This window comes from Salmo trutta, chromosome 22 (genome assembly GCF_901001165.1).
Source record: "Salmo trutta chromosome 22, fSalTru1.1, whole genome shotgun sequence".
Classification (NCBI taxonomy): domain Eukaryota; kingdom Metazoa; phylum Chordata; class Actinopteri; order Salmoniformes; family Salmonidae; genus Salmo; species Salmo trutta.
Window position 1 is genome coordinate 16721894 of NC_042978.1, and position 24949 is coordinate 16746842.

A 24949-nucleotide genomic window follows, 5' to 3' on the forward strand; every position below is an offset into this window, starting at 1 on the left:
AGCTGATAGCCTATGTGTTAAATTGTGTCAATACAAAAATGTTTGCAATCCTCTCCAATCAGAGATTTTTTAATTTGTATACTAGACTAATATTTAGACGTAATAACTTAAATAATAATAATGAAATGCTACTGATAATAACTAAGTGTAACTGTAATAGTGAAGTTGCAGAGAAAATCCATGGTTATGTTGGTGACCGTGTACATTGGCCTAGCGAATGACCGTAACATCAAATTCCAAGACCGTCAGAGAAACTAACAGGAAGAGAGCCAGGCATATCATTACTGGCATGGCACCCTGCAATATGTCAGCCTGACAAATAATGTAAGTAGGGTTGGGAATTGCCAGGGACCTTACGACACCATATTATCTCAATACTCTGGTGCCTTAGGATATGTATTGCGATTCTATATGTATTGTGATTCGATACTGTGATCAATGTTCCAAACAAGAGGGACCCAAGATAAAAAGTTTTGATCAGTCATGGAACTAGAAGTGCTGAAAGCAAATTGGCTGCCTATTTAAAAAGATAATGGAGAACAAGCTATGAAGGAAAATACTGGAGTTTTTGTGCAGGTACAGCCAACAAGCGCAAAAATAATACTGCAATATTTTCAAAACAATACGATAGATTGTATTAAAAATAATATCCCGATATGTAACTATATCGTTTTTTTTCTCCATTCACAAAATATAAGAGAATGAACGTGGGCAAGCACTGCTAAAAACACAACCGTGTACTGTAAAAAGGCTGGAAATTAATCATGTGAGGAAGCACAGCACAGCAGCACCCCCAGATAGAGAGCAGCGGTTTGCCACTACGTCTAAAAATGGATATCATGATACCTGTCTGAAAGGAGGAGTGACAATCATATCATTAATAGTCATGCTGCTAGTGCTAGGGTCTCCTGGCTGGCATATTCCTCATTCACACTGCTGCTCCAATTCTACAGTCAGCCCAACTAAGCACCTATTTAACACCCACTTCATCACTACTCCTAGAACCCTACTTTGTCAGTTGTTGTTTTACTATGATGATGTCATCATCAATAAATTCATCAAGCTTTCTCTGTTCCCGAATATTGTTTTCCTTTGCTCTACCAACAGACTGTATGTAGGACAACAACCAGAGGTCTAAAAAGAAGTGCACACTATGTTCAAAATTACATGTAGCTAATGCACCATGATTTCATAGAGCTTGTTATAGGACATAAAAACACGACCTAGTCCAGCCACTGCTTTCAGAGAGGGCTCCAGGCATGGACTGAGAAGAAGCATGTTATGTGTCAGACAGCATGGCAGAGGGCCAAAGAGACATTTCTGTCTCCAACAATGGAAGTAGTGTTCTATTCTGTCATTCTAGTCCAGTCTACTTACTATAGATGTGATAATTATTCTACAGTGGGGGAAAAAAGTATTTGATCCCCTTCTGATTTTGTACGTTTGCCCACTTACAAAGAAATGATCAGTCTGTAATTTTAATAGTAGCTTTATTTGAACAGTGAGAGACAGAATAACAACAAAAAAATCCAGAAAAACGCATGTCAAAAATATTATAACATGATTTGCATTTTAATGAGGGAAATAAGTATTTGACCCCTCTGCAAAACATGACTTAGTACTTGGTGGCAAAACCCTTGTTTGCAATCACAGAGGTCAGACGTTTCTTGTAGTTGGCCACCAGGTTTGCACACATCTCAGGAGGGATTTTGTCCCACTCCTCTTTGCAGATCTTCTCCAAGTCATTAAGGTTTCGAGGCTGACATTTGGCAACTCGAATCTTCAGCTCCCTCCACAGATTTTCTATGGGATTAAGGTCTGGAGACTGGCTAGGCCACTCCAGGACCTTAATGTGCTTCTTCTTAAGCCACTCCTTTGTTGCCTTGGTCGTGTGTTTTGGGTCATTGTCATGCTGGAATACCCATCCATGACCCATTTTCAATGCCCTGGCTGAGGGAAGGAGGTTCTCACCCAAGATGGTACATGGCCTTTGATGCGGTGAAATTGTCCTGTCCCCTTAACAGAAAAACACCCCCAAAGCATAATGTTTCCACCTCCATGTTTGACGGTGGAGATGGTGTTCTTGGGGTCATAGGCTGCATTCCTCCTCCTCCAAACACGGCGAGTTGAGTTGATGTCAAAGAGCTCCATTTTGGTCTCATCTGACCACAACACTTTCACCAGTTGTCCTCTGAGTCATTCAGATGTTCATTGGCAAACTTCAGACGGGCATGTATATGTATTCTTGAGCAGGGGGACCTTGCGGGCACTGCAGGATTTCAGTCCTTCACGGAGTAGTGTGTTAACAATTGTTTTCTTGGTGACTATGGTCCCAGCTGCCTTGAGATCATTGACAAGATCCTCCCGTGTAGTTCTGGGCTGATTCCTCACCGTTCTCATGATCATTGCAACTCCACGAGGTGAGATCTTGCATGGAGCCCCAGGCCGAGGGATATTGACAGTTCTTTTGTGTTTCTTCCATTTGCGAATAATCGCACCAAATGTTGTCACCTTCTCACCAAGCTGCTTGGCGATGGTCTTGTAGCCCATTCCAGCCTTGTGTAGGTCTACAATCTTGTCCCTGACACCCTTGGAGAGTTCTTTGGTCTTGGCCATGGTGGAGAGTTTGGAATATGATTGATTGATTGCTTCTGTGGACAGGTGTCTTTTTTACAGGTAACAAGCTGCGGTTAGAAGCACTCCCTTTAAGAGTGTGCTCCTAATCTCAGCTCGTTACCTGTATAAAAGACGCCTGGGAGCCAGAAATCTTTCTGATTGAGAGGGGGTCAAATACTTATTTCCCTCATTAAAATGCAAATCAATTTATAACATTTCTGACATGCGTTTTTCTGGATATTTTTGTTGTTATTCTGTCTCTCACTGTTCAAATAAACCTACTAATAAAATTATAGACTGATCATTTCTTTGTCAGTGGGCAAACGTACAAAATCAGCAGGGGATCAAATACTTTTTTCCCCCACTGTATTTGACTCTATTCTACTCTCCTTGTGGCTTGAGGCGTCTACTCTAGGCGTGGCTTGAGGCGTCTACTCTCGGCGTGGCTTGAGGCGTCTACTCTCGGCGTGGCTTGAGGCGTCTACTCTCCTCGTGGCTTGAGGCGTCTACTCTCCTCGTGGCGTCTACTCTCCTCGTGGCTTGAGGCGTCTACTCTCCTCGTGGCTTGAGGCGTCTACTCTCCTCGTGGCTTGAGGCGTCTACTCTACTCGTGGCGTCTACTCTACTCGTGGCATCTACTCTACTCGTGGCTTGAGGTGTCTACTCTACTCGTGGCTTGAGGTGTCTACTCTACTCGTGGCTTGAGGTGTCTACTCTCCACGTGGCTTGAGGTGTCTACTCTCCACGTGGCTTGAGGTGTCTGGCCTCCCTGTGGCTCAGTTTGTAGAGCATGGTGTTTGCAACGCCAGGGTTGTGGGTTCGATTCCCACGGGGGGAAAAAATGTATGAAATGAATTGAAATGTATGCATTCACTACTGTAAGTCGCTCTGGATAAGAGCGTCTGCTAAATGACGTAAATGTAAAAAAAAATGTAAATGTGTCTACTCTCCACGTGGCTTGAGGTGTCTACTCTACTTTACTCATGGATCAACTTGTGTCCTACCTCTGTGTAGAAGTCTTTGACTAGTGGTGAGGAGCAGGTTTGCAGGATAGTGTTGATGCTGGGCTGGAAGTCTGGTTGCACGGTGTGGATGGCTCTGAGCACCATGTCCCTCTCATCCTGCCTGAACACACAGTGACTGAACAGCTCGTCCACAGGCAGGCCATCCTCCTCCATCTGACGCAGGACCCTGAGGACAGGCCAGGAAACACAATGGGTTGAGTTAGAAAATACACTGTATTCCCTAAAAAGTAGAATTTTGCCATATTTATTTCAAATATCCAGGCCTACTTCCAGATGACAAGTGCCTTGGGGTTAAAGGCAAGGGATCGATTACAAGTGTTGATCACCATCTTTAGGTAATACATGTCATTTGCTTGAAGTTCAAAGTTAGGAATGCACATTTATCAGTAATAAAACATAGAAGTCAATATTTTGACCTTCATAAGGTCTTCATAAGGTGGAGCCAAGTGTCTCATACACGGAGTGTACAAAACATTAAGAAGACGTTCCTAATATTGAGTTGCACCCTCTTTTGCCCTCAGAACAGCCTCAATTTGTCGGGGCAAGGACTCTACAAAGTGTCGAAAGCGTTCCACAGCAATGCTGACCAATGTTGACTCCAATGCTTCCAACAGTTGTGTCAAGTTGGCTGGATGTCCTTTGGGTAGTGGACCATTCTTGATAAAGGGAAAGGGGGATACCTAGTCAGGTGACAGGACTAAGATTGGTTCAGCTAGAAGTTTTGATGTAATTTCCAGTCACAACTTGTGGACTTGTTTACATACTGCTGTGTGGTTTGTTGATAACGTTACTTTGCTACCTGCCAACTTTACGGTTTTTACCATTTTATATTTTAATTCCCCCCCCCCCCCCTCGCTCGAATATTTTCATTTAACTTTTTCACCCCGGACGCTTTATCTGGACATGGTACTACACGACCTCCACCAGCCGAAGCTGGTGGATGCCTTCTAATTGCAGTCGCTGTACTCATAATATACAGGAGAACGATCGCCTTATGGTGAGAATAGCCATGCTGCAAGCCCAGCTTCAGACGCAACCGTTAGGCAAGGGTAATTTAAGTGTAGGAAAGGATGAAACAGTGTCTGTGCCACCAATAAGTACAGATAGTAGTATAAATTCCCTCGGACAGTCCCTGCAGCCGGACAATTTTCTCATGGCTTCTGGAAGGAAATGCTGTAGGAATGTTCAACCGGTGTCGCTCATTCAGCCGACAGACACGTTCAACCGGTTTTCCCGAGGCGGATTCAGAGGTCGAGCCTTCTCTGGTCTCTCCTCCACCCGTTACAGAGTCTGCGACGCCGAAGCCTCCCACCATTAGCTCTGACAAATTGAAAACCCAAGTCATTGGTGACTCCATTACCCGCAGAACTTGACTTAAAAAGAATCATCCAGCGATCATACACTGTTTACCAGGGGGCAGGGCAACCGACGTTAACGCTAATCTGAAGATGGTGCTGGCTAAGACTAAAACTGGCGAGTGTAGAGAGTATAGGGATATTGTTATCCATGTCGGCATCAACGATGTTAGGATGAAACAGTCAGAGGTCAACAAGCGCAACATAGCTTCAGTGTGTAAAGCAGCTAAAGAGATGTGTGGGCATCGAGTAATTGTCTCTGGCCCCCTTCCAGTTAGGGGGAGTGATGAGCTCTACAGCAGAGTCTCACAACTCAATCAAATCAAATTTTATTGGTCACTTACACATAGTTAAGATGTTAATGCGAGTGTAGCGAAATGCTTGTGCTTCTAGTTCCGACCATGCAGTAATATCTAACAAGTAATCTAACATTTTCACAACAAATACCTTATACACACAAGTGTAAGGAATTAATAAGAATATGTACATTTAAATATATGGATGAGCGATGGCTGTGCGACATAGGCAAGATACTGTAGATGGTGTATATACATATGAGATGGGTAACGTAGGGTATGTAAACATTATATAAAGTGGCATGGAACTTATAACTTTCCACCTTCTCCACTATTGTCCCATCAATGTGGATGGGGGGCTGCTCCCTCTGCTATTTCCTGAAGTCCACGATCATCTCCTTTGTTTTGTTGACGTTGAGTGTGAGTGTGAGGTTATTTTCCTGGCACCACACTCCGAGGGCCCTCACCTCCTCCCTGTAGGCTGTCTCGTCGTTGTTGGTAATCAAGCCTACCACTGTAGTGTCGTCTGCAAACTTGATGATTGAGTTGGAGGCGTGCATGGCCACGCAGTCATGGGTGAACAGGGAGTACAGGAGAGGGCTGAGAACGCACCCTTGTGGGGCCCCAGTGTTTAGGATCAGCGGGGTGGAGATGTTTCCTACTCTCACCACCTGGGGGCGGCCCATCAGAAAGTCCAGGACCCAGTTGCACAGGATGGGGTCAAGACCCAGGGTCTCGAGCTCAATGACGAGTTTGGAGGGAATTATGGTGTTAAATGCTGAGCTGTAGTTGATGAACAGCATTCTTACATAGGTATTCCTCTTGTCCAGATGGGATAGGGCAGTGTGATTGCGATTGTGTTGTCTGTGAACCTATTGGGGTGGTAAGCAAATTGAAGTGGGTCTATGGTGTCAGGTAGGGTGGAGGTGATATGATCCTTGACTAGTCTCTCAAAGCACTTCATGATGACAGGAGTGAGTCGTTTAGCTCAGTTACCTTAGCTTTCTTGGGAACAGGAACAATGGTGGCACTCTTGAAGCATGTGGGAACAGCAGACTGGGATAGGGATTGATTGAATATGTCCGTAAACTCAGCAGCCAGCTGGTCTGCGCATGCTCCGAGTACGCGGCTAGGGATGCCGTCTGGGCCGGCAGCCTTGCGAGGGTTAACACATTTAAATGTTTTACTCACGTTGGGCGTGGTGAAGGAGAGCCCGCAAGTTTTGGTAGCGGACCATGTCAGTGGCACTGTATTGTCCTCAAAGCGAGCAAAGAACTTGTTTAATTTGTCTGGGTGCAAGACGTCGATGTCCGCGACGGAGCTGGTTTTCTTTTTGTAATCCACGATTGACTGTAGACCCTGCCACATACGTCTCGTGTCTGAGCCGTTAAGCCGTATAGTGACGCTTAGCTTGTTTTATTGCCTTGCGGAGGGAATAGCTACACTGTTTGTATTTGGTCATGTTTCCGGTCGCGTTGCCATGATTAAAAGCAGTGGTTCGCGCTTTCAGTTTTGCGCGAATGCTGCCATCAATCCACGGTTTCTGGTTGGGGAAGGTTTAATAGTCGCAGTGGGTACAACATCACTGATGCACTTGCTAATAAACTCGCTCACCGAATAATTTCAATCACTGGTTGAAAACTGTTTTCTGCCCCTCCCAAAATATAGAATTTGTAGATAATTGGCCCTCTTTCTGGGACTCACACACAAACAGGACCAAGCCTGGCATCCTAGCTGGAGAGTTGCTTTCATCTTATCTATGAACATAGACAGGGCTCTAACTCTTCTAGCTCCACAATGAGATAGCCAGCCAGCCTGCCAGCTTAGTGGAGTCTACCACTAGCACAGTCAGTGTAGTCAGCTCAGCTATCCCCATTGAGACCGTGTCTGTGCCTTGATCTAGGTTGGGCAAAACTAAACATGGCTGTGTTCGCTCTAACAATCTCACTGGGACAAAGACCTCCTCCAATCCTGTCATTATTGAAAGAGATTGTGATCTCACATTCCAAGGCAGTTATAGTCAATTAACTAATCACTGATCATAATCTTGATGTGATTGGCCTGACTGAAACATGGCTTAAGCCTTATGAATTTACGGTGTTAAATGAGGCCTCTCCTCCTGGTTACACTCGTGACCATATTCCCCGTGAATCCCACAAAGGCGGAGGTGTTGCTAACATTTACGATACCGAATTTCCATTTACACGGTTTCCCGAATTCCTATCGGACCTTGTAGTCATGGCAAATAAGATTCACATTTTTTGTGACTTTAATATTCACAAGGAAAAGTCCACAGACACACTCCAAAAGGCTTTCAGAGCCATCACCGATTCAGTGGGTTTTGTCCAACATGTCTCCGGACCTACTCACTGCCACAGTCATACTCTGGACCTAGTTTTGACCCGTGGAATAAATATTGTGGATCTTAATTTTTTTCCTCACAATCCTGGACTATCAGACCACCATTTTATTACGTTTGCAATAGCAACAAATAATCTGCTCAGACCCCAACCAAGGATCATCAAAAGCCGCGCTATAAATTCTCAGACAACCCAAAGATTCCTAGATGCCCTTCCAGACTCCCTCCAACTACCCAAGGACGTCAGAGAACAAAAATCAGTTAACCACCTGATCTACTAAATTTAAACTTGCATAATACCCTAGATGCAGTCGCACCCCTAAAAACAAAAAACATTTGTCATAAGAAACTAGCTCCCTGGTAAACAGAAAATACCCGAGCCCTGAAGCAAGCTTCCAGAAAATTGGAACGGAAATGGCGCTACACCAAACTGGAATTCTTCCGATTAGCTTGGAAAGACAGTACCGTTCAATATCGAAGAGCCCTCACTGCTGCTTGATCCTCCTATTTTTCCAACTTAATTGAGGCGAATAAGAACAATCCCCAAAAAAGATTTATACTGTCGCAAAGCTAACTAAAAAGCAGCATTCCCCAAGAGAGGACTCCTTTTTAAATCTGCATATTTCTCCAAAGCTCAGTTGTCCTGAGTCTGCACAACACTGCCAGGACCAAGGGAGACAAGTTTTTAAATACTAGATCTCTTGACACATTGATGAAAATAGTCATGGCCTCTAAACCCTCAAGCTGCATACTGGACCCTATTCCAACTAAAGTACTGAAAGAGCTGCTTCCTGTGCATGGTCCTCCTATGTTGAACATAATAAAACGCCTCCCTATCCACCGGACATGTACCAAACTCACTAAAAACGGCAGTAATAAAGCCTCTCTTGAAAAAGCCAAACCTTGACCCAAAAAATATTTTCAAAACTATCGGCCTACAGTGGGGAGAACAGGTATTTGATACACTGCCGATTTTGCAGGTTTTCCTACTTAAAGCATGTAGAGGTCTGTAATTTTTATCATAGGTACACTTCAACTGTGAGAGACGGAATCTAAAACAAAAATCCAGAAAATCCCATTGTATGATTTTTAAGTAATTCATTTGCATTTTACAGACCTCTACATGCTTTGTAAGTAGGAAAACCTGCAAAATCGGCAGTGTATCAAATACTTGTTCTCCCCACTTTATATCGAATCTCCCATTCCTCTAAAAAAAGAATTTGAAAAAGCTGTTGCGCAGCAACTCACTGCCTTCCTGAAGACAAACAATGTGTACGAAATGCTTCAGTCTGGTTTTAGACCCCATGATAGCACTGAGACTGCACTCGTGAAGGTGGTAAATGACCTTTTAATGGTGTCAGACCAAGGCTCTGCATCTGTCCTCGTGCTCCTAGACCTTGGTGATGCTTTTGATACCATCAATCACCACATTCTTTTGGAGAGATTGGAAACCCAAATTGGTCTACACGGACAAGTTCTGGCCTGGTTTAGATCTTATCTGATGGAAAGATGTCAGTTTCGCTCTGTGGATGGTTTGTCCTCTGAGAAATCAACTGTAAATTTTGGTGTTCCTCAAGGTTCCGTTTTAGGACCACTATTGTTTTCACTATATATTTTATCTCTTGGTGATGTCATTCAGAAACATAATGTTAACTTTCACTGCTATAAGGACAGTTCACAGCTGTACATTTCACTGAAACATGGTGAAGCCCCAAAATTGCCCTCCCTGGAAGCCTGTGTTTCAGACATAAGGAAGTGGATGGCGGAAAATGTTTTACTTTTAAACTCGGACAAAACAGAAATGCTAGTTCTAGGTCACAAGAAACAAAGGGATCTTCTGTTGGATCTGACAATTAATCTTGATGGTTGTACAGTCGTATCAAATAAAACTGTGAAGGACCTCGGTGTTACTCTGGACTCTGATCTCGCTTTTGACGAATATATCAAGACTGTTTCAAGGTCAGCTACGTAACATTGCAAAAATCTGAAACTTTCCAAAAATGGATGCAGAAAAATGAATCCATGCTTTTGTAACTTCTAGATTAGACTACTGCAATGCTCTACTTTCTGGCTACCCGGATAAAGCACTAAATAAACTTCAGTTCGTGCTAAACACGGCTGCTAGAATCTTGACTAGAACCAAAAAATATGATGATATTACTCCAGTGCTAGCCTCTTTACACTGGCTTCCTATTAAGGCTAGGGCTGATTTCAAGGTTTTACTGCTAACCTACAAAGCATTACATGGGCTTGTTCCTACCTCTCTTTCTGATATGGTCCTGCCGTACATACAGTGAGGGAAAAAAGTATTTGATCCCCTGCTGATTTTGTACGTTTCCCCACTGACAAAGAAATGATCAGTCTATAATTTTAATGGTAGGTTTATTTGAACAGTGAGAGACAGAAAAACAACAAACAAATCCAGAAAAAAGCATGTCAAAAATGTTAGAAATTGATTTGTATTTTAATGAGGGAAATAAGTATTTGGCCCCTCTGCAAAACATGACTTAGTACTTGGTGGCAAAACCCTTGTTGGCAATCACAGAGGTCAGACGTTTCTTGTAGTTGGCCACCAGGTTTGCACACATCTCAGGAGGGATTTTGTCCCACTCCTCTTTGCAGATCTTCTCCAAGTCATTAAGGTTTCGAGGCTGACGTTTGGCAACTCGAACCTTCAGCTCCCTCCACAGATTTTCTATGGGATTCCATTTGCGAATAATCGCACCAAATGTTGTCACCTTCTCACCAAGCTGCTTGGCGATGGTCTTGTAGCCCATTCCAGCCTTGTGTAGGTCTACAATCTTGTCCCTGACATCCTTGGAGAGCTCTTTGGTCTTGGCCATGGTGGAGAGTTTGGAATCTGATTGATTGATTGCTTCTGTGGACAGGTGTCTTTTATACAGGTAACAAACTGGGATTAGGAGCACTCCCTTTAAGAGTGTGCTCCTAATCTCAGCTCGTTACCTGTATAAAAGACCCCTGGGAGCCAGAAATCTTTCTGATTGAGAGGGGGTCAAATACTTATTTCCCTCATTAAAATGCAAATCAATTTATAACATTTTTGACATGCGTTTTTCTGGATTTGTTTGTTGTTATTCTGTCTCTCACTGTTCAAATAAACCTACTAATAAAATTATAGACTGATCATTTCTTTGTCAGTGGGAAAACATACAAAATCAGCAGGGGATCAAATACTTTTTCCCTCACTGTACCTACACGTACGCTACGGTTACAAGATGCAGGCCTCCTTATTGTCCATAGAATTTCTAAGCAAACAGCTGGAAGTAGGGCTTTCTATAAAGCTCAATTTTTATGGAATGGTCTGCCTATCCATGTGAGAGACGCAGACTCGATCTCGACCTTGAAGTTTTTATTGAAGACTCATCTCTTCAGTAGGTCCTATGATTGAGTGTAGTCTGTCCCAGGGGGGTCAAGGTGAACGGAAAGGCACTGGAGCGACGAACCGCCCTTGCTGTCTCTGCCTGGCCGGTTCCCCTCTCTCCACTGGGATTCTCTGCCTCTAACCCTATTACGAGGCTGAGTCACTGACTTACTGGTTCTCTTCCATGCCGTCCCTAGGAGGGGTGCGTCACTTGAGTGGGTTGAGTCACTAACGTGATCTTTCTGTCCGGGTTGGCGCCACCCTCGTGTTCGTGCCGTGGGGGAGATCTTCGTGGGCTATATTCAGCCTTGTCTCAGGGTAGTAAGTTGGTGGTTTGAAGATATCCCTCTAGTGGTGTGGGGGCTGTTCTTTGGCAAATTGGGTGGGGTTTTATCCTGCCTGGTTGGCCCTGTCCGGGGGTATCGTCAGATGGGGCCACACTGTCTCCCGACCCCTCCTGTCTCAGCCTCCAGTATTTATGCGTCGGGGGGCGTAGGATCAGTCAGTTATATCTGGAGTAGTCCTCCTGTCTTATCCGGTGTCCTGTGTGAATTTAAGTATTCTCTCCCTCTCTCCCCGGACCTGAGCCCTAGGACCATGCCTCAGGGCAACCTGGCCTGATGACTCCTGCCTGTCCCCAGTCAACCTGGTCGTGCTGCTGATCTAGTTTCAACTGTTCTGCCTGCGGCTATGGAACCCCGACCTGTTCACCGGACGGGCTACCTTGTCCCAGACCTGCTGTTTTCAACTCTCTCTCTGTCTACCGCAGCTGCTGTCTATAACTCTGAATGATCGGCTATGAAAAGCCAACTGACATTTACTCCTGAGGTGCTGACCTGTTGCACCCTCCACAACCACTGTGATTATTATTATTTGACCATGCTGGTCATTTATGAACGTTTGAACATCTTGGCCATGTACTGTTAGAAATCTCCACCCGACACAGCCAGAAGTGGACTGACCACCCCTCAGAGCCTGGTTCCTCTAGGTTTCTTCCTAAGTTCCTGCCTTTCTAGGGAGTTTTTCCTGGCCACCGTGCTTCTGCATTGCTTGATGTTTGTGGTTTTAGGCTGTGTTTTTGTATAGCACTTTGTGACATCGACTGATGTAAGAAGGGCTTTATAAATAAATGTGATTGATTGAAATGTTATTGTACAACAATGCATTCAACTGAAATGTGTCTTCCGCATTTATATACACACACGTGTTGAGCGTGAAAAACACAGTAGTGTTGCAGTTATTGACACAAACCAGATTTCCGAAGCCTGGCACCTACTAACATACCCTGTTCAAACGCACGTAAATATTTTGCCTTGCCCATTCATCCTCTGAATGGCACACATACACAATCCGTGCCTCAATTGTCTCAAGGCTTAAACATCCTTATTTGACCTGTCTCCTCCCTTTCATCTACACTGATTGAAGTGGATTTAAAAAGTGACATCAATAAGGGGCCATGGCTTTCACCTGGTCAGTCTATGAATTTGGAAAGAGCAGGTGTTCTTAATGTTTTGTACACTCAGTGTAGTTCACAGTGGCCCCATGCTGACTTTATCAAATTGAAAGCACCTCTGATATCATTATGCATGGCTTTATTAAAGCTGATTGACAATGGCAGCATAACAAACAGAATATTTGCATTGACACTTGGTTCTTTCAGACGCATTGGAAATATCAGGCAGTCCACAGACAGATGGTCACAGAGAACGTCAGTGTCATGTTTATTCAAATTATATCATCCAGAGACTCCACACCTGCCATAAATGAACTGCTCAATTCAGGAGACAGCAATGTGCAAACAGCCAGTGGGAAACAGATGGTAGTGTATGGAGCAACAACTGAAGCTGAAAAGGGAGGGAGGAAACTAAAGCCTGACTAATTTAAAGCAGACCCTTGGATAACCGATGGAGCCTTTGTGAACAAAATAGAAACAAAACTGAAGTGTATTACTAGGCTAAGTCAACCTACATTTCTGATTTCAACTGTTGCTATATGTGACTGCTACAGAGCACTGTAGGAAGAGGAAGAGTCAGCCTAGGCTGTGGCATGTGATGTGTAACACCTTGATCTAACCCAGAGACAGAGGGCCCTGTTGGGCTAACGTGTTACCACTGCCCTCTAGTGGAGTAAGACAGAACACTGACAAAGGGATGGAAGGGTGTAAGATTTGTCATCAGCCTCTGACAATGAGAGAGCCTTCCTTTGCCCTCTACACCTTTCTGCAAGACAGTGATTAAATAACAGGACCTTAATTACCTTCTACAGGAAATCCTGCTTAAACACCCAGCAGCACCTGGTCAGGCTAACACAATTAGCAGCTGCCACACTGCTACCACTCCAGTTCAATTCTCTAGGCATTCACAGAAGCAAACAGAATCCTTCCTTTTTATTACATTTTAGTCACTTAGCAGATGTTCTTATCCAGAGCGACTTACAGGAGCAATTAGGGTTAAGTGCCTCGCTCAAGGGAACAGACAATTTTTCACCTAGTCGGCTCGGGGATTCGAACCAGCGACCTTTCGGTTAACACGCTTAACGCTAGGATACCTGCCTCTATGTCACCCCAACTTCTTTGCATGTGTTGGGTATTGTTTAAAATACTTTTGGACGGGAATAACACATTGGATTGGCTTTTAAAGTCCCTGTACTGTTTAATACTGTTAACCTTTCTGGTTATAACCTTTTTCGGCAAGACAGATCTTCCAAAGGTGGGGGTGTGGCAATCTTTACCATGGATCACCTTCAGTGCGTGGTTGTCTCCACCAAGTCTATCCCCAAACAATTTGATTTGCAGGTTTTAAGCATTAAACTTTCAAATAGCTCTTTGTTGGGTGCTATCGTCCTCCAGCAGCATTGGCCTGTACTCTAAGCTCTCTCCTGGCCCCTTAGTCTGAATTTGTCCTGCTTGGTGACCTAAACTGGGACATGCTTAAACCACCTGACCACGTCCTAACGCAATGGGACTCCCTAAATCTTTCTCAGATTATTAGGTATGACTCCAAACACCCAGAAAAGGCTACTTACTCTCCTCGATGTTATCCTCACAAATAATCCTGATAGGTATCAGTCTGGTGTTTTCTGTAATGAACTTAGTGATCACTGTTTTACAGCCTGTGTTCGTAATGGCTGCTCAGTGAAACAACCTGTCCTGATTAGAGGTCGACCAATTAATCGAAATGGCCGATTAATTAGGGCAGATTTCAAGTTTTCATAACAATCGGTAATCGGTTAATTAGGGCAGATTTCATAACAAATCGGTAATCGGCCAGCCAACGAGAGTGTACAGGTCGCAGTGGTGGGTAGTATATGGGGCTTTGGTGACAAAACGGATGGCACTGTGATAGACTGCATCCAGCTTGTTGAGTAGGGTATTGGAGGCTATTTTGTAAATGACATCGCCGAAGTCGAGGATTGGTAGGATAGTCAAAGGTATATGAAATACAAATCGTATAGAGAGAAATAGTCCTATAATTCCTATAATAACTACAACCTAAAACTTAACTGGGAATATTGAAGACTCATGTTAAAAGGAACCACCAGCTTTCATATGTTCTCATGTTCTGAGCAAGGAACTTAAACCTTAGCTTTTTTACATGGCACATATTGCACTTTTACTTTCTTCTCCAACACTTTGTTTTGCATTATTTAAACCAAATTGAACATGTTTCATTATTTGTTTGAGGCTAAATTGATTTTATTGATGTATTATATTAAGTTAAAATAAGTGTTCATTCAGTATTGTTGTAACTGTCATTATTACAAATAAATACAAAATATATAAATAAATAATAACAAAAAAAATAAAAGGGGGTGAAGAAAAAGAAAAATCGGCCGATTAATCGGCACTGGCTTTTTTTGGTCCACCAATAATCGGTATTGGCGTTGAAAAATCATAATCGGTTGACCTCTAGTCCTGATTTGTCCTAGATACTTGCTAAAAAAACTTTAATGAGCAAGCCTTCCTTCATGAACTGGCCTCTGTAAAATGGTATAGAATCAGTTTGATCCCCTCTGTCGAAGAAGTTTGGACCTTCTTTTTTGATATTTTCAGTGGTATTGTTAAAAAATACGCCCGTAAAGAAAATTAGAAACAGGTTCAGCCCCTGGTTCGACCGTGATCTTGCAGAGTTACTCTACCTCAAGAATTGCATTTGGCGAAAGGCTCGGCACACAGATACTCAGATTGACTGGCTCTCGTTCAGGCAAATGAGAAATAAGTGCACTCAGGCTATCTGGAAGGCCAAAGTTTGTTACTTTAAGGAGCAGTTCTCTCTCTCTGGGTCTAACCCCAAGAAGTTCTGGAAAAACAGTTAAAGACCTGAAGAATAAACCCTCCTACTCACAGCTGCCCATGTCCCTTAATGTTGATGATGTGGTTGTTACTGACAAGAAGCACATGGCTGAGCTCTTTAAATCACCACTTCATTAAGTCAGGATTCCTATTTGACTCCTTGCCCGTCCAACATTTCCTCATCTCCCACCCCTTCTAATTGGACTATCCCTGATACTTCTCCCTATTTTTCCCTGCCCCGCTACAAAGTTTCTCCCTGAGTCCGAAGTGCTAAAGGAGCTCCTTAAACTTGACCACAAAAAAACATCTGGGTTAGATGGTTTAGACCCTTTCTTCTTTAAGTTTGCTGCCCCTATCATCGCCAAGCCTGTATCTCCTTTCTGGGGAGGTTCCCTTTGCTTGGAAGGCAGCCACGGTTCTTCCTTTATTTAAAGGAGGAGATCAAGCTGATCCTAACTGTTATAGGCCTATTTCCATTTTGCCCTGTTTATCAAAAGTGTTGGAAAAACTCTATAGTATTCTCTCGGGTATGCAATCTGGTTTCCGTTCAGGTTATGAATGTGTCACTGCAACCTTAAAGGTGCTCAATGATGTCACCATTGACCTTGATTCTAAGCAATATTGTGCTGCTATTTTATTGACTTGGCCAAAGCGTTTGATACGGAAGACCATTCCATTCTTGTGGGCCGGCTAAGGAATATTGGTGTCTCTGAGGGGTCTTTGGGCTGGTTTGCTAACTACCGCTCTCAAAGAGTGCAGTGTATAAAGTCAGAAAATCTGCTGTCTCAGCCGCTGCCTGTCACAAAGGGAGTACCCCAAGGCTCGATCCTAGGCCCCACACTCTTCTCAATTTACATCAACAACATAGCTCAGGCAGTAGGAAGTTCTCTCATCCATTTATATGCCGATACAGTCTTATACTTAAATGCTCTACAACAAAGCTTTCTTAGTGTCCAACAAGCTTTCTCTACACTTTACCTTTTTGTTTTGGAGGTGTTTAGAACAAGGTTATGTGGTTTGGTAAGAAGACTGCCCCTCTCCCCACAGGTGTGATGACTACTTCTGAGGGTTTAGAGCTTGAGGTAGTCACCTCATACAAGTACTTGGGAGTATGGCTAGACGGTGCACTGTCTTTCTCTCAGCACATATCAAAGCTGCAGGCTAAAGTTAAATCTAGACTTGGTTTCCTCTATCGTAAATCGCTCCTCTTTCACCCCAGCTGCCAATCTAACCCTAATTCAGATGACCATCCCACCAATGCTAAATTACGGAGACATCGTTTATAGATCGGCAGGTAAGGTTTGCTCTCGAGCGGCTAGATGTTCTTTACCATTCGGCCATCAGATTTGCCACCAATGCTCCTTATAGGACACATCCCTGGACTCTATACTCCTCTGTAAACTGGTCAGACAATGACGGAGGAAGGGGGGGGGGGGGGGGTCATGACCTAATGGGCTCCCTGAACTCTTCTGCACATGATTAGAGTTGGAAAAACTTAGACACACCTGGTTTTTTCGCAATGACATAAAGGGATTCTACCCTCTACATCAAAATTCCAAATCTAAAAACCATTATTTTGGACAAAATTACCTGGAAGGATTATTACTACCAAGGAAGTGAGGTGTGAAAGCATGTGAACCCAACAATGGCAGCAGAGAATCACAGCCTCCCCCACCCAAATGCAGAGACCTTTTCAGCCCACTGCTCCATGGCTTAATTTTCCACACAGACCATCTCCTGGCATGGCACTGTGCTATAAGAGCACACTACCCCTCTGTCATGAGAATGGGTATTGGCCCAGGGTGGAAACTCAGAACAATAGACATTGAGGACCATGAAACGGATACGACCTCTGTCAACATGTACAAGTCTGGAACAGTGGTGGTGCGGTTTCAGCAGGACTTCTAGGGGATCAACGCACAACAGGAGGCTCTCTTTTGGTGACTCCCCCATCCTGAGTCTGATCACACCCCCTCCAACTGCCCTGCAGACAAGCTGCCCAAGACGATAGTAACCCCCCCAAAATTTGGCAAAAAACACATTTCTTTCCACAGGGCCGGGGTGTTAGACAGGGATGCAGCTTAAGCCCCACCCTCTTCAACATATATATCAACAAATTGGCGAGGGCACTAGAACAGTCTGCAGCACCTGGCCTCATCCTACTAGAATCTAAAGTCAAATGTCTACCGTTTGCTGATGATCTGGTGCTTCTGCACAGATTCTGTCAGACCTGGGCCCTGACAGTGAATCTCAGTAAGACAAAAATAATGGTGTCCAAAAATGGTCCAGTTGCTAGGACCACAAATACAAATTCAATCTAGACACCATTGCACAAGCGCAGACAAAAAAAAAACTATACATATCTTGGCCTAAACATCAGCCACACAGGTAACTTCCACAAAGCTGTAAGTGATCTGAGATACAAAGCATTCAAAATCCCAATTAGAAACTGGCTAAAAATACTTCAATCTGTTATAGAACCCAATGCATTTACATTACATTTACATTTTACATTTAAGTCATTTAGCAGACGCTCTTATCCAGAGCGACTTACAAATTGGTGCATTCACCTTATGATATCCAGTGGAACAACCACTTTACAATAGTGCATCTAAATCTTTTAAGGGGGGGGCGGGGGGGGGGGGGTTAGAAGGATTACTTTATCCTATCCCAGGTATTCCTTAAAGAGGAATTACATTACATTTACATTTTAGTCATTTAGCAGATGCTCTTATCCAGAGCGACTTACAGTAGTGAATGCATACATTTCATGCATTGTTTTTTTTTGTACTGGCCCCCCATGGGAATCAAACCCCCAACCCTGGCGTTGCACACACCATACTGGCGTTGCAAACACCATGCTCTACCAACTGAGCATGCCTTTTGTGGTTGTGAGGTCTGGGGTCCACTCACAACCAAGAATTCACAAAATGGAACAAACACCAAATTGAGACCGCATGCAGAATTCAGCAACACCATCCTCCATGTACAATGTAAAACACCAGATAATGCATGTAGAGCAGAATTAGGATGATACCCTCAAATTATAAAAATCCAGAGAAAAGTCGTTGAATTCTAGAACTATCTAAAAGGAAGCGATTCCCAAACCTTCCATAACAAAACAATCCCATACAGAGCAGGGTTTTCGTTAGCCGGTAATTGCCAATAAATACATGCCGATAAATACAATTGTAGGGGCCAAATCATAGTGTCACCATCAAAGCACCCGCACACCGTCACACATCCTCCTCCATGCTTCACTGTGGGAACCACACATACGGAGATCATCTGTTCACCCACTCTGCATCTCACAAAGAAACGGCGGTTGGAACCAAAAATCTCAAATTTGGACTCATCAAACCAAAAGGACAGATATCCACCAGTCTAATGTCCATTGCGCGTGTTTCTCTTCTTCTTATTGGTGTCCTTTAGTAGTGGTTTCTTTGCAGAAATTCGACCATGAAGGCCTGATTCACTCAGTCTACTCTGAACAGTTGATGTTGAGATGTGTCTGTTACTTGAACTCTGTGAAGCATTTATTTGGGATGCAATTTCTGAGGCTGGTGACTCTAATGAACTTATCCTCTGCAGCAGAGGTAACTCTGGGTCTTCCTTTCCTGTGGTGGTCCTCATGAGAGCCAGTTTCATCATAGCGCTTGATGGTTTTTGCGACTGCACTTGAAGAAACTTTAAAAGTTCTTGAAATTTTGCAGACACTGACCTTCATGTCTTAAAGTAATGATGGACTGTTGTTTCTCTTTGCTTATTTGAGCTGTTCTTGCCATAATATGGACTTGGTCTTTTACCAAATAGGGCTATCTTCTGTATACCACCCCTAACTTGTCACAACACAGCTGATTAGCTCAAACGCATTAAGAAAATAAATTCCACAAATTAACTTTTAACAAGGCACACCTGTTAATTGAAACGCATTCCAGGTGACTACCTCATGAAGCTGGTTGAGAGAATGCCAAGAGTGTGCAAAGCTGTCATCAAGGCAAAGGGTGGCTACTTTGAAGAATCTCAAATATAAAATATATTTGGATTTGTTTAACACTTTTAAGGTTACAACATGATTCTGTGTGTTATTTCATAGTTTTCTACAATGTAGAAAATAGTAAAATGAAGAAGAACTCTGGAATGAGTAGGTGTGTCCAAACTTGACTGGTACTGTATATATTTTTTTTAATATTAAAATGTCACAAAGTGAACGACTAAGCCTATTGGCCTATGCATGCAATGCCCTGATGCATTTACTGCTCAAATCTCTGACAGCTGAACCGTGAGGTGGATCATTATTGTTTTAGGGAACTCTGATACAGAGCAATGAACCTGGAGAACAGTCCCCTCAGCCAGCTGGCCCAGGACAACAAAGAGAGATACAAATATAATTGCGTGACACAATGGAAAGAATTAACCAAAAAACATATACAGAGAGTATACAATGGCAGAATACCTGACCACTGTGACAGACCCCAAATTAAGGAAAGCTTTGACTATGTACACTCAGTGAGTATAGCCTTGCTATTGAGAGGCCGCCGTATAGGTTATGTGCACACTGCCCACAAAATTAGGTAGAAACTGAGCTGCACTTCCTCACCTCCTGCCAAATGTATGCCCATATTAGAGACACATATTTCCCTCAGATTATACGGACCCACACATAATTAAAAAACAAATCCAATTTTGATAAACTCTTCTATCTATTAGGTGAAATACCATAGTGTACCATCACAGCAGCAAGATTTGTGACCTGTTGGCACAAGAAAAGGGCAACCAGTGAAAAACAAAACACCTTTCAGAGGAAGCAAGCTGAAGATTTACTTTAGTTCTGTAGGAATGAGATGTGCTTTAAAAGGATGCTAGTTCCTAGGCACAGCGCCACTGCGGACAATGGCAACCATATCTGGGCAGGAGATACAGTACGGCCAGAGACAGGAAGAGAGAGGGGGAACTGGAGACGAACAGGGGAAGAAGAACAGAGTGTGCGAAAAATATGTACTGGCTGGGCTGAAGAGTTAGCAAGAGAGCACCACCGCAGAACAACAATGTCATTGGTATCACCTTACAACGATCGATGGACCAACCAGCTGCCCCTCTCCACCCCTACTGCACTGCAACCTGCTTTGTCATTGGGCCACACCGCATAGGGTGACATCCTCAGGGGGAACAGTGGAGTAGGGGGGATAGCTGGAGACAAGTTCTGCAGTCCAACACAACTAAAAAGAAAATCTGATAGAAAAACCTGTGTTATTATGAATATTAACACCTTCATACCAGCCAGTTTGTGCAGAGAGAAAAATAAAATAAAAACATTGAATTAATTAGCCTAATGTTCTAGTCAGCAAATTGACAACGACAAATTGTTTGGAAGCGTGGTGAAAAATCTGTGTAAGTTCCTTGTCCAATAAGCAAAATCAAATTACTGACCGCAAGTTGTTAAGAAACCAAAAACACACAGTATCAATCACAATCCATTTGGCCTGACTGAAATCCATCTGGCTCCTGTCTCTATATAGTCAGCCAGCAGATTGGCCTAGCTTACATCAGAGACACTCATTATGACACTCATTATGACAGATCTAGTACTGGGAGCGCTAGAGGTGAACAGTGTGGCGATGCGTTACGTGTGCCTCCATGCTAAATGTCATGCCATGCAATATATCTATGTCAGGAGGAAGCATACAGTCACTGACACCACCACTGGCCTAAACTCAATTAATAACACTCAATGGTGATTTCTCCCCCAGGCTAATGCTGTGGTGGCGACGAAACTTCGTCAGCCGGTGATTGTCAAGCAAATAACTGTCGGCCTCACGGTAATTGACTGTTAATTAACATAAACACATTTAGCCACTCCTGGCTTCCACACATAGCCTACAAGCCACTGATGCAGACCTTTGGAACATCTACATTTTAAAAAGTGTAATAAATCCATGTAATATAGTCTACTCCATCACAATAAATCCATCATTTATTTTAGACAGGTCTAAAGAAGCATGATATGAAGAAAAATGTAGTCTATTCCAGAAGAATAGAATAGCATACTCTGAGTTGTCCTTATGTTAGGCCCTGATCTGGCTATGCCAAATGGCTGTTGTCTGCTAAATGAACTAGTGTAGCCCTACACTAGTTCATTTAGCAGACAAGATTTGCTTAGAATTCAGTGGCATTATTTTATAGTATGAAGAACACAATTGAACAAAGATGAATAAAATAGAAAGGATATTTTCTCCAAACAATTTGAGGCAGTGCGCATATATGGCTAATCTGTGTTGAGCGGTTAACAAAGAAATAGGTAATCCTATATTACGAAGAGCTGCTGGCAAAACGCCGAAAAGTGCTGTTTGAATGAATGCTTACGAGCCTGCTGCTGCCTACCATCGCTCAGTCAGACTGCTCTATCAAATCATAGACTTAATTATAACATAATAACACACAGAAATACGAGCCTTAGGTCATTAATATGGTCGAATCCGGAAACTATCACGTTTATTCTTTCAGTGAAATACGGAACCGTTCCGTATTTAATCTAACGGGTGGCATCCCAAAGTCTAAATATTCCTGTTACATCGCACAACCTAAAATGTTATTTCATAGTTACGTAAAATTCTGGCAAATTAGTTCGCAAAGAGCCAGGCGGCCCAAACTGTTGCATATACCCTGATTCTGCGTGCAAGGAACGCAAGAGAACTGACACAATTTCACCTGGTTAATATTGCCTGCTAACCTGGATTTCTTTTAGCTAAATATGCAGGTTTAAAAATATATACTTCTGTGTATTGATTTTAAGAAAGGCATTGATGTTTATGGTTAGGTACAGTCGTGCAACGATTGTGCTTTTTTCGCAAATGCGCTTTTGTTAAATCAACCCCCGTTTGGCGAAGTCGGCTGTCTTTGTTAGGAAGAAATAGTCTTCACAGTTCGCAACGAGCCAGGCGGCCCAAACTGCTGCATATACCCTGACTCTGTTTGCAAGAGAAGTGACACATTTTCCCTAGTTAAAAGAAATTCATGTTAGCAGGCAATATTAACTAAATATGCAGGTTTAAAAATATATACTTGTGTATTGATTTTAAGAAAGACATTGATGTTTATGGTTAGGTACACGTCGGAGCAAAGACAGTCCTTTTTCGCGAATGCGCACCACATCGATTATATGCAACGCAGGACATGCTACATAAACTAGTAATATCATCAACCATGTGTAGTTAACTAGTGATTATGATTGATTGATAGATTTTTATAAGATAAGTTTAACCTGTTAGGGCTAAGGGGCAGTATTTACACGGCCGGATAAAAAACGTACCCGATTTAATCTGGTTACTACTCCTACCCAGTAACTAGAATATGCATATAATTATTGGCTTTGGATAGAAAACACCCTAAAGTTTCTAAAACTGTTTGAATGGTGTCTGTGAGTATAACAGAACTCATATGGCAGGCAAAAACCTGAGAAGATTCTGAACAGGAAGTGGCCTGTCTGACAAGGTCTTGTTCTTCTTGTCTCTGTTTATTGAAGACTGAGGATCTTTGCTGTAACGTGACACTTCCTACGGCTCCCATAGGCTCTCAGAGCCCGGGAAAAAGCTGAATGATGTCATTCCAGCCCCAGGCTGAAACACATTTGCGCTTTTGGCAAGTGGCCGATAAGAGGATAATGGGCTTAGGCGCGTGCACGAGTCGATCCCATGCTTTATTTTCTGTCGTCTATTTACCTAAACGCAGATTCCCGGTCGGAATATTATCGCTTTTTTACGAGAAAAATGGCATAAAAATTGATTTTAAACAGCGGTTGACATGCTTCGAAGTACGGTAATGGAATATTTAGAATTTTTTTGTTACGAAATGCGCCGTGCTCGTAACCCTTATTTACCATTCGGATAGTGTCTTGAATGCACGAACAAAATGCTGCTGTTTGAACATAACTATGGATTATTTGGGACCAAACCAACATTTGTTATTGAAGTAGAAGTCCTGGGAGTGCATTCTGACGAAGAACACCAAAGGTAATCAAACTTTTCTAATAGTAAATCGGAGTTTGGTGAAGGCTAAACTTGCTGGGTGTCTAAATAGCTAGCCCTGTGATGCCGGGCTATCTACTTAGAAAATTGCAAAATGTGCTTTCACCAAAAAGCTATTTTAAAATCGGACATATCGAGTGCATAGAGGAGTTCTGTATCTATAATTCTTAAAATAATTGTTATGCTTTTTGTGAACGTTTATCGTGAGTAATTTAGTAAATTGTTAGTAAATTCGCCGGAAGTTTGCGGGGGTATGCTAGTTCTGAACGTCACATACTAATGTAAAAACCTGTTTTTTGATATAAATATGAACTTGATTGAACAAAACATGCATGTATTGTATAACATAATGTCCTAGGTGTGTCATCTGATGAAGATCATCAAAGGTTAGTGCTGCATTTGGCTGTCTTCTGGGTTTTTGTGACATTATATGCTAGCTTGAAAAATGGGTGTCTGATTATTTCTGGCTGGGTACTCTGCTGACATAATCTAATGTTTTGCTTTCGTTGTAAAGCCTTTTTGAAATCGGACAGTGTGGTTAGATTAACGAGAGTCTTGTCTTTAAAATGCTGTAAAATAGTCATATGTTTGAGAAATTGAAGTAATAGCATTTCTAAGGTATTTGAATAACGCGCCACAGGATTCCACTGGCTGTTACGTAGGTGGGACGATTTGGTGCCACCTACCCTTGAGAGGTTAATGCTAGCTAGCAACTTACCTTGGCTTCTTACTGCATTCGCGTAACAGGCAGGCTCCTCGTGGAGTGCAACGTAAAGCAGGTGGTTAGAGCATTGGACTAGTTAACGTAAGGTTGCATCCCCAAGCTGACAAGGTAAAAATCTGTCGTTCTGCACCTGAACAAGGCAGTTAACCCACCGTTCCTAGGCCGTCATTGAAAATAAGAATGTGTTCTTATATGTGTGTCTATGGAGATTGCATGGCTGCGTGCTCAATTTTATACACCTGTCAGCAACGGGTGTGGTTGAAATAGGCAAATTGACTAATTTGAAGGGGTGTCCACATACTTTTGTATATATAGTGTATGGCTCAGGTGGCTCAGTAGGTAGAGCATGGTGTTTGCAACGCCAGGGTTGTGGGTTCGAGTCCCACGGGGGACCAGTACAGAGAAAAAAATTATGAATTGTATGCATTCACATGCTGTAAGTCGCTCTGGATAAGAGCGTCTGCTAAATGACTAAAATGTAAAATGTCAGGAGGATAAATTGATAATTGATAAAACATGCGCAGGATGTTACAGATAGTAACCAGTCCAGTTGAAAACAGGTTCCTCCACTGGGTTGATGTGGAGACCACAATAGGCCCCATAGTGATGGAGGAGAGCAGGAAATGAGGGATCAGGGAGGCTGAACTACAACACTTCTCCTTTACCTGCCACCTCAGTTCCAGGAGAGACGCTTCGCTGGCACTCATAACACCTCTCCACACACAGCTAGTCCAAGTGCTCAGCACTCCACAATGAGCCACAATGCCCCACTCAACAACATTTTACAGGAATTATTATAGCAGATTCCTTTAAAATAGAAGACCATGGTAAAGGGGTGGGGTAAAAAATGGGCAGAAATATCAGATATCTCATATTT

General features: G+C 43.0%; 1 protein-coding gene across 1 annotated transcript in view; it reads right to left on the reverse strand.

Annotated features, from left to right (window-relative positions):
- The window catches only part of LOC115158228 (DNA-directed RNA polymerase, mitochondrial), a 94068-nt gene that overhangs the window by 66573 nt on the left and 2546 nt on the right, over positions 1–24949 (reverse strand). The window contains exon 5 of the mRNA XM_029706910.1: positions 3621–3807. Coding sequence (XP_029562770.1) covers positions 3621–3807 — 187 coding nt within the window. The remainder of the gene's footprint in view (positions 1–3620; positions 3808–24949) is intronic.